Source organism: Mustela lutreola, chromosome 14 (genome assembly GCF_030435805.1).
Source record: "Mustela lutreola isolate mMusLut2 chromosome 14, mMusLut2.pri, whole genome shotgun sequence".
Taxonomy (NCBI): domain Eukaryota; kingdom Metazoa; phylum Chordata; class Mammalia; order Carnivora; family Mustelidae; genus Mustela; species Mustela lutreola.
In genome coordinates this window covers 71257048-71266909 of record NC_081303.1, presented here as the reverse complement: position 1 = coordinate 71266909, position 9862 = coordinate 71257048, and the positions used below count along the sequence as shown (strand labels likewise).

General features: G+C 65.4%; 1 protein-coding gene across 1 annotated transcript; it reads right to left on the bottom strand.

Annotated features, from left to right (window-relative positions):
• Nucleotides 1-1054: 1054 nt before the first annotated feature.
• Nucleotides 1055-8486, bottom strand: IGSF8 (immunoglobulin superfamily member 8). The gene is made up of 8 exons (XM_059147154.1): nt 8406-8486; nt 7785-7902; nt 4438-4815; nt 3275-3736; nt 2502-2909; nt 1900-2313; nt 1435-1565; nt 1055-1299 (listed from the first exon to the last, which is right to left on the bottom strand). Exons 2-7 carry the CDS (start codon nt 7840-7842, stop codon nt 1450-1452), a joined length of 1836 nt encoding a protein of 611 aa, XP_059003137.1. The 5' UTR covers nt 7843-7902; nt 8406-8486; the 3' UTR covers nt 1055-1299; nt 1435-1449.
• Nucleotides 8487-9862: the final 1376 nt, after the last annotated feature.

Genomic DNA, 9862 nt, shown 5'->3' with positions numbered 1-9862 from the left:
ACAGGGCTACCTGAGTCACCGGCAGTCGAAGAGGAGGTCCTGGACCCTGGCCTTGGCTGTTCCCTCCAGAACAAATGGTGTAGGACAGGGTTATTAGGTTTAATTCGGTGGAACAGGTGAGTCTGGACAGGAGGGGGCTGTTGGCAGCCGTGCCGCTCAGTTACCGCTCAGGGCTCCGCTGTGCACAGTGCGAGAAGGCGGGAGCCCTCGGGTGGGCCCCTGCCGCTGCCGCTAATTAGCTTCATGACTCTGGGCAAGTTACACCACTTCTCTGGGCCTCAGTTTCCCCTTCTGTAAAAATTACACTTAGCGTACTAGTAATGCTCAATAAATGTTTAAATAACTGAATTAAAAGAGGTAAACCGGGTGCCCCTTAAGGAGCGGAGCAACCACGAATTCTCAGATCAGAGAATCGTGAAGCAATGATGCATTCAGGGGGCCCCTGGGGCACTGGAGGGGAGGGGCGCCAAGACCTGGGGGGGCGCACGCCGGCTGTGGGGGGTGCGGGCCCGTGCGCAGGGGCTCTGTGGACAAACAGACCCTCCCCTGACTGCTGGCCTCGCTGCCACCCAGGGGGCCGTGCTCTGAGGCTTCTTTCCTTGGGGGTCAGACAGAATAATGAGGATCTAATGAAGACTGGGGAGGAAAAGGCTGAGGCCCCCGGGCCTGGGAGGAGTCAGGTCCAGGAGGAAGAGAGCCAAGAAGGAGAAGGCGGAGCGGTGTGGAGAGCAAGAAAAAGACCCCACCTGCAGCCCCTGCCCGGCCACATGCAAGAGGGACAGAAGAGGGAGGGGGGCCGGGCTCAGTGAACTCACCCCAGCTCTGTGCTCCCCTCCCCACGCTGGAGTCCCAACAGGGATTGGCAAGGCACCGACAGCTCAGGCAGCAGATGGGACCCAGGTGTCCCCTCCTGGGGTGGGTGGCACGGCCCACAGAGGCCAGATGGTATTTGCGGTGGGAAGGGAGGGCGGGGTCATGCAGACTAGGTTGTCAACCCCCCAACTACCGCCTGGCCACACACCTCAGCCCCGGGGCAGGAAAGAGGCGGCTACCCTGAGTTTTATAAAATAAGTTTATTCACATTTTAGAAAAACTAATTCTGGGACAGGGAATGGCCTTTCTATGGGCTGGACATGAGAGGGAGAACAGAAGCCCAGAGGGAGGAGTGGGGGATCGGGCCGTGTGCCCCACTCTGGGTGGGGGACATCGAATAAATTAGAGGAAGGGGGCAGAGGGAGACGGGTAGCCAGGCAACCAGCGGTGGTCTTGGAGCTGGAAGACAGTCGACACCTGTGAGAACTGGAGAGACAGTGTGGGGTGCACTGAGGACGGAGCCCCCCGCGCCTGCTCCTCCCCCAGGGAGGGTAGGAGGGGCAGCTCGCCTCGGGCCTGGGGCAGGGGAGAGACCATGAGGTTGGGGTTCTCCCCTCTCACCTGGGGAGCGAGGGATCACCGTTTTCGCAGCCTCTTCATGAAGCAGCAGGTGATGGTGCCAAGGACGGTGGCGCCGATGACGAGGGCGACCCCGGCACCCACCAGCAGGGGTACAAACAGGGTGTCCAGGGCTGGGTGAGAGTACATGGCTCTGTTCAGCCCCGGGTAGAGCCGCTGCCCGGCACCCACTGCCACACCTGCTCCCCGCGCCTCCTCCATCGGGCTGTGGGACCCGCGTCCCCCATTCACCGACAGCCTGCCCTGCCCCCTCCATCCTGACTCTGGTCAGTGGGGATGCAGGTGCCAGAAAGAGCGGAAGGTGGGCTTCCGAGACCCTTGGGAGGGAGTGCCGTGGAGGAGGAAGGGGACAGGAGCAGGAGAGGTGCCAACAGGACAGGGCAAAAGAAGGGCTGAATGGGGGTGGGGGGTAGAGACCGGGGGTGGAGGTGGGCAGGGGCCACTCACCATGCGTGTAGGGGTACACCGTGACGGGCCCCGAGCGGGCACTGCCGGCCTGGTACCAGCTGTAGTCGGCATGCTGCACCCAGGCGCTGGGGGCACAGTGGTACACGCCTTCATCCTCGGGCCCCAGGCCATGCAGGCGCAGCCGATGGCTCCGGGGCCCCACCAGCTCCACGCTGACCGGGCCTCCTCCGGGCCGGACGCCCAGCTCCGCCACACCGTCCTGGCCCACGCCGCCCACCAGCTGGGCAGGGCCAGGGCTCAGCTCCCCGGCCTCGGGTCGCTCCACCCACCAGCTGGCCGCCAGCCGCAGCCCTGGGGGGCCGCCCCGCACTGAGATGTTGCAGAGCAGGGAAGCCGTCTCGCCGCGGTACACGGTGCCCCCTGCCAGCCACGCCACGGCCTCCAGCACCACCCCTGCGGAACACGGACACGGCATCAGTGGGGCACGGGGCTAGGACCGCTCCCGCCATCCTGAAGAAGAGGAGCGTGAGAGAGAAGCCCAGTGGCAGCTGATGCACGGAGGGGGAGAGAAGCCCCGAATCAAAAGGGAAAGCTTCCTTCCACAAGCCCTGAACCCGGTAGAGGCCCTGCCACCCCCTCACCTTCTTCCCGTACGTGCACGGGGAGCGGCCGGGAGCGGGCACTGGCTGCTTCTCGAAGCCGAGCCCCAGACCCTCGGACGTAGGCCTTGGCGAGGCAGCGGTAGGTACCCGCATCCCCCGGCCTGGCGGCCTCCAGCCGCAGGCGGTAGGTTCTGGACGCCACCTTCTCCATGGCAATGTGCCGGCCCTCGTAGCCCGGGCCCAGGCTGCCCACGCCCTCTGTGTCCAGCTGGGCTACCAGGCGGCCAGGCCCCGGTGCCCCCGCGGGTGCCATCTCCCAGCCCACAGAGTACGCAGCGTGGCGGCCTGGCGGAGGCAGGGCCCCTGACACGTTGCACAGCAGTTCCAAGGGCTCCCCTGGGCCGATCCGACGTTCCCCGGGCCCTACAGCCACCGCCAGCTGGCTGGCTGAAACACAGGACAGGGAAGGGGTGTCACGGAGGCAGGAGAGGAGCACAGAGCCTTGACTCTCCAGCTGTAGTTCCTTCCTCTGCAGCAGCACCGCGGGGTGGCCTGTCTGCCCCTCACAGGGTACAGCCATCCCCACCACCCAGGGCCTCTCCCCTGCCAGCCATGGCCCTCCTGCCTCTGCAGCCAAGTCCTGAGCAGAGAAAACCCGCCGGGGGAGCGAAGTGATGTTAACAGGACCCGTTCACCCGGGAAGATGGGCTCCCTCGAGGCAGGCAGTGACCATCGGTGCCCCCCCCTCGGCCACGGTGCCCCTCCTTGGCCACATGGCTCCCGACTCCCACCATAGGATACGCGGCACTCACACAGCGTCTGCACGTCCACGTGGGCCAGGACCGCTCTCTTCTCGGCGATCTGGGCCCAGCTGCCGTCGGGGTCCTGAATCCACTCGGCCGCTGTGCAGTGGTAGGTGCCCGCGTCCTCTGCCTGGGCACCCCCCAGCACCATGCGGTACTGCTCAGCCCCCTCCTTGGCCAGCCGCAGCTCCCCGGTGGCCAGCCGCTGGGCATAGGGAGCCCCGGCCTCCACGGCCAAGTCCGGCCGGAGCCCCACCACTTCCTGCAGAGTTGCTCGCCCCACTGGTGCCTCGGGCACCGCTTTCCCGAAGGACACGGCCAGGTGCGTGTGCTCCTGCGTGCTCGTCTGTGCCAGGCAGCCCAGCGCCAGCTCCTGCCCCTCGTGCACGGTCAGGCGAGGAGGTGAAATTGGGGCCTGACGGCCTCGAGGCCCTGGGGGGGCAGCAGACACCTGCAGGGCATCTGGAAGAACTGGAGAGAACAGCTGGACTGAGGGAGGGCTGGGGGCTGGTGGCCCCCGTCACCGTTCCCGGTGCACAACCGGTCTCCCTAAAGGGACAGCAGTTAGCTCCTCTCAGGCCGAGTTCATCCTGTACTATTTCTTCTGTGACCCCCTGGTGCTGGGCACAGTGCTGCGCACACAACAGGCGCTCAATAAGTACTCACTGAGGTTCACAGCCCAGCCCCTTGCCCACTCACCCCTACGTTTAGAACTAACCCCCATCAGGACCGCAGAGAAGTGGCTCCATCTTCCTTCTCAGAAGACAAAGAAACGAAAGAGAGCAAGTGTCACGTGGCCCCACTCCTCCGCTGCTTCCTCTGCTGCTACCTCCACTTCACCCCCCTGCCCCCACCCCTGCATCCCAGAATCTCTAGGAACAGAGTCCCTTCACCCTAGCAGGCTCTCCCCAGCAGGGAAGGCAGGGGATGGGCTCCCCCTTTCCCGGGAGGCAGCTCCACAGAGGAGGAAGGCCAACGAGCTGCCAAGAAGAGATCTTGGTTCGAGTCCCAGAATGGCCACTAACGGGGGGGGGTGATTTTGTGCAAGCCCCACAAGCCGCTGGACCTCGGCTTCCTCGGCCACAACACCTGAGGGGTGGTTAGGTAGGTCCCTCCGGGCCCCGACTCTGTGCCCTTTGGGCGGACGGGCCGGCGCCCAGCCCAGGCCCTACCTCTCAGCTCCACCTTGCCACTGTAGCTGCCCAGGTAGCGGGCATCGGTGGACGGGGTGTAGCACTCGTAAATGCCCGCGTCCTGGGCCTGGAGGCGGGTGATCCGGAGCACCACGGCGTCCCCCTGCAGACGCTGCACCTGCACCTCGCCGGCCGCCACGCGGGGCCCGAAGACCGCGTATGAGAACCGGGGGTCCTTGGTACTGACGATGCCCAGCGCCGCCTCGGGGACCTCGGGCCGGTAGAAGAACCACTCGAAGTCCTGCTGGGCGGGGCCGTCGTAGCTGCTCACGTTGCAGGAGATGGAGACGGCCGTGCCGGCCACTCGGTACAGCGGCCCCTTGGGGACCAGCACCTCCCGGGCGAGGCACTGCACTCCTGTAGGGAAGGGCAGGACAAGCTGATGATGCCGGGGTCCCCGCTGCCTCTCCCGCTACCAGCACCGTTCTGGACCCCCGCCCGATAAAGGACAGTAAACCTGGGGAAGGTGGGGACCCAGCAGGGGCCCTGCCCTGAGGATCTCAAGCAGGTTATAGACCCAGCTTTGCCTCAGAACCTGGAAACACCCCCCTTCTGGCAGAAAGAGGCCCGTCTGCTCTCCCTCCGTGATCTCAGCTGTACCTTGGCTTCCTCCGGTATCTCCCCACTCCCACGGGGTCCAGCCAGTCAGTGGGGCCTTCCAGCTAAGGGATTCCGAAACCCCATGTCCCTCTTCTGTGTTTGAGGGGAGCTGGCAAAATCTTGCACGGAAGGGCGGGTTGGCTCAGCAGTGTCACCTGGACCAGGGGACTCCAGACAATGGAGCCAGTGGCCCGAGCAGGACAGGGCACCGACCCAGCCAGTTCGCACCACACAATGCCCTCCCCCCTCCAGCTGTCCATGAGCTCACTGCGGCTCCCACCCCACCGGGCTGCCGCTGCCGCTGCCGAGGCAGCTGAGGCTTGTGGGGCAAGAACCAGCCTCTGCCCTGGCCTCTGGGGGCAGAAGAGCCCCACCCCTCCCCCCAGGGCCTGCCGATCTTCTCTGCTGGCCCCAAGATGCACAGCGCCCCCTCCCAACTCCCTGACAAAAGCCTTCATTTGCATTTCTTGGGCTGTCACTTATATAAGGTTCCCGCTCTGTGGAGAGGCACCAGCTGCAGATGTCCTTTCCATCTTTCTCTCCAAAGTCTTCCTCTTCCCCCCACCCCAGCGGATACTCCCGACCCCCTGCAGGGCCCTGCTTCTTCCTTCTCTCCCTCCATCCTTCCAGAGCCCCACGGGACGAGACCCCAGAACGCCGCACCACAGGACAGAGGACTGCGTCAGCCTCCTGCCTCCATTTTACAGATGAGAAATGTAAGGGAAGAGAAGAATAATGTCTTGACCAAGATCCTATTGTCCTTAGATGGCTTGCACAGCCCCCTGCAGAGGGACAGTCCGGGGAGGAAGACGGGAAAACTCCCAGGGGAGGCCCAAGGGCACTGACCTCACCAACCAGCACGTCTGTCACTCCCGGGGGCATACCTAGGGCCTTTCTGCAGAGGTTGGAGGAAAACACGAAGTCTGTGGTCGAACTCCGTCCTCCAGCCCCTCCAGAAGTGCTCCCCTTCCCACCTGAGCTGGGCTCTTAGCCCCTTCTTTCTGTGGCCGAGTCCAGGGAGGAGGAAGGCCCCTGTCGTCTGGTTAAAGCACGTGGTGGGCCTCAGGAGGTTGGGACCCAGCCCCCTCCCCAGCTGTACTGACCCGTCCCTTCCTCTCCCGAGCACGTCTCCATTCCAGCCGAGTGAGTGTGTGACTCAGGAGGGCCCTGCCCCAGGGCATTTCATAATCTCAGTGATGGTGGAGACAGTGGTGCTGACACCTTTGGGCCTCCAGGCAGACTGGTCGGAAGAGCCCCCTCCCACCTTCCCGGCTCCACAGCTGCTGAGGCCTGGAGAGCCCCATGGGAAAGCTGGCCAGCCAGGCCACCTTAGGAAAGCAGCCACGAGCCAGCTCTCTTCCCAGCCAGAGAGAGAAGGCAGGGCAGAGACCTGCTCGGCAGTCAGCAGTCAGGCGGATCCGGATCCGAGTTCAAAGCCAAGACCCCACCACGCTCACAAAGTGGGCTCTCTGGAGCAAAGCACTTTCTCTTCCTCCTCTTCAGAATGAAGGCGAGCGCCTGCACGCAGTGGGCCCGCAGCTCTCCGCAACTCTCCGCAGACACCGCACTTCCCCACCCCTGGGGCTCCTCCACTCCACGCTGCCCACTGGGGACAGTGGCCACTTGCTAGGCAACCGGGCCCCACAGCAACTTCCTCCTGCCTCCCACCCAGGGCCCCAGGGAGAGGCCTTGTTCTAGTTCCCCAGGGCCCAGGGACCTATGGAGCTTGGGGGGGGGGGGGGGCGGAGGCTCTGCTTGGCGCTGCCGGGGAGCTCTGCTCTAGAAACGGGCTGCTGGGGCTATGTCAGCCTGCGCCTTGCCGATGGCAGCTGTGAATCTGGGTGGCCCCACTCTGCGCTCTCATTTCAGAGGGCTTCAGCCTCCTGAACATCTGCACAGGCGACCTCCCTGTCTCGAAGCCAGACCACCCCTGAAGGGAACCCTCCAGCCCAGACCAAAAGCCACTGCGTGGTCAGGGACTCTCCTGAATCCAGGCAGCAGCGGTCAGAACACCTCCCCAGGAAGACCCCCCACCCTCAGACAGAAGGTGCTTGGAGATCAGGCATCAGTCACCATGGAGCCTGGCTTCTCCTGGGGTAGGGAAGCAGGGACCAAGGGGTGTGATGAGCGGTGGGACTCTACAGAGCCCAGAACGACCCCCGAGAGGGAAAGTAGGCAAAGGGAGACCCTGCCCAGGGTGGAGACAGAGGTAACAGGGGTAACTGCCCCAAACCTCAGAAGATAAAGTCTGGGGGAGGGGAACCGTTTGGGGAGACTGAACTTCAAAGATCACGGGCAGAACCAGCCCCTGGGCCTCCAGCCAACTCCGGGCAATTACGAAGCCGGGCTAGCACTGCCCACGCAGGGCGGGCACCCAGCGCTGGGCCTCAACTGAGTGTGGGGCGCAGGGAGTCGCAGCATTCGGGCGCAGCGACCCCCGGACCTGAGTATGGCGGCTGAGAAGTGGGGCTGGCCCGGCGGCCTGGAGGTGGCACCTCGGTGGGTCCTCGCTGGGCCCCAGCCGGGGGCCGAGAGCTGGGGGCTGGCTCCGCGGGCAGCCACTCAGGGCAGCTGGGCGCTGAGCTCGGGGAGGCTCGGGGCGCCCCTGACGGAGTAGCAGGTGCTAGGGGCTCCGAAACGCCGGGGACGCGGGGGGCGGGCCGGGCTGGGCGCCGGGAGGCCGGCACCTGCCGGTGGGGTGGGGGGCCGGGACGGGGTCGGCTTACCCAGCATTAGCAGCAGCAGCGGCGGCGGCAGCCGCGGCGAGGGACGGAGGGCGCCCATCCTGCGCGGCGGGCTTTCGGGAGGCTCCGGGGGTCGGCGCGGGCTCTGGGTGGACGGGAACTGGGGGGGCGCATGCCCGGGTAGGGGGCACGAAGCCGAGCAGCAGCAAGGCGTGGGTGCACCGAGCCGAGGCGAGCGGCGCGGGAGCTTCCGAGTCCCCCCCTTCCCCCTCCTTTTTCTACCGCTTTCCCTCCTTCCGCGGAGACTCGGGAGACCGTTCGCGCCCCGCCCCGCCCAAGCCCCGCCCCAGCCCCGCCCCAGCCCCAGCCCCGCCCCGCCGCCCCGCCTGACCCTGGCCCCGCCCCGGCGCCCGGGCTCCGCCCCTCCCCGCCCCGGTCTCGGTCCCAGCCCCGCCCAGGCACCCCTCCTCCAGCCCCCGCACCGCGGACCCGCTCCGACCTCTGCTCTGTTTCCGCCCCGCTCCCGCACCCGGGGCTGCTTCAGACCCCGCTCCCCGACCCTGGGCCCCGGACCCCGGATCCCGGATCCGATCTGACCCGGGACCCCGGCCCCGACCCGCCCCGACCCCGGACCTGCCCAGACCCCAGCCCTGGTCCGCCCACCTCGGTCCCGGCTCCGGCCCAACCTTGGCTTCAGTCGCGATCCGACCCCGGACCCCGGCCCGGCCCCGCCCCAACCTCGGTCTCCGCTGCGCCCGGACTCCGGCCGACGCAAAGGGGCGGCACCTGGGCTCGGCCCAGACCCTACCCAGCCGCCCGCCCCCACCCTGCGTCTGCCTGCCTTTCCCTCTGAGACGTGGGTGCAGGGGCCTCGGGGTCGGTCAGGGGACCGGCCACGCCATTAGGGTCCAGGTGTTTGCCCCGGGGCCGCTAGGCCTTGCCACCAGCCCCGCTCGAGTGGCCGTGGGCGGGACCCCGGGGTTCCGGGATGCCGGGGCCTGGGCTGAAGGGCGCCGCTGGGCCTCGCGAAGTCCCCGGAGACCTGTTGGTCAGCCCCTCCGGCAGAACCAGAGGGAGTGGGGCAGGGGAGGGCGCCGTCTGGGCGCCGTCTGGGCATGTTGGTTGGACATCCCACAAGTTGGCTAACTCCCTTCCACCTGCTTCCTCGTGTGCACTGGGATGACATCCGCCCTGAAGGGCTTCCGTGACGATTAACTGAGATAACGTCCGTGAGGTTCTTGGCACAGGATAACACAGAATAGGAGACGGGGTGTAAAGGGGCTTGTTTGTGGTTTTGAATGATTCTTTAAACTGCGGCCTGAAGGGTTCTGTTTAGCCTTAGGAGCAGCGAAGCCATAGGTGAGGGAGTGGATTTCCCGTGGGAAGAGACGGAGGTCCCTGGCCCTGGGGAGAGTGGGGCCTGGCCTCGAGGGGCGAGGTGGGGAGAAGGTGGGGAGTGGGGAACCGCAGGAAGGGGGAGCCAGATGGGAGAAGGGGCGGCTGGGTCTACAAAGCCGCCTGTCAAAGGGGCGGTCCCTGGGACGTGACCCCAGAGCTCCTCTGGCACCTTCACCCTCTAACCCCTACCTGCCCAGGCTCCTCCTCCCAACGGCTCACTCCCTCCCCTCCCCCTTTGGCAGAGGAGGAAACTGAGGCTTCAAGAGGAAAAGTGGCAGAGCCCAGACCAGGTCCTCCTTGGATGCAGCCAATGCCTGGCTCAAAGGAAGGGCTCCTTGGACGCCACATTCAGAGACCAGAGAAACTCTGAAGCAGAGTGCTCCTTCTCGCAAAGGACGCCCCTCCGAGTGCTCCCAGGACTGGCCCGGGATCAGGGCGACAGGATGCCTTCCTCCCACTTCCACATGTTCACAGCCCGATTTCTCCAGATCCGTTTCACCTAAATCAATCCACAGGTCGGACTGAGCTGTGTGAAGGTGGAGAAGTGTAGGGCGGCTTAGGAGGAAAACCACTGTCCCTTTACTTGGGAGCAAAGCAGACTTCTGCTTCCTGATGCCCGAGAGATGGGCGATGTTGCCATCCATCCTCATCCAGCAGATGTCATGAATTATGGGACACAAACACGCTGAGGCCCTTTTGGACATTATTTCTAGTCTTCACAG

What these genes read in the sequence shown, in the direction of transcription:
- IGSF8 (XM_059147154.1), bottom strand. Translation starts at nt 7,842, where the DNA reads ATGGGCGCCCTCCGTCCCTCGCCGCGGCTGCCGCCGCCGCTGCTGCTG. An exon ending in GCTGCTGCTGCTAATGCTGG is followed by an intron (nt 4,816 to 7,784) that starts GTAAGCCGACCC and finishes CCTTCCCTACAG; the next exon opens with GAGTGCAGTGCCTCGCCCGG. An exon ending in TGGCAAGGTGGAGCTGAGAG is followed by an intron (nt 3,737 to 4,437) that starts GTAGGGCCTGGG and finishes TGTTCTCTCCAG; the next exon opens with TTCTTCCAGATGCCCTGCAG.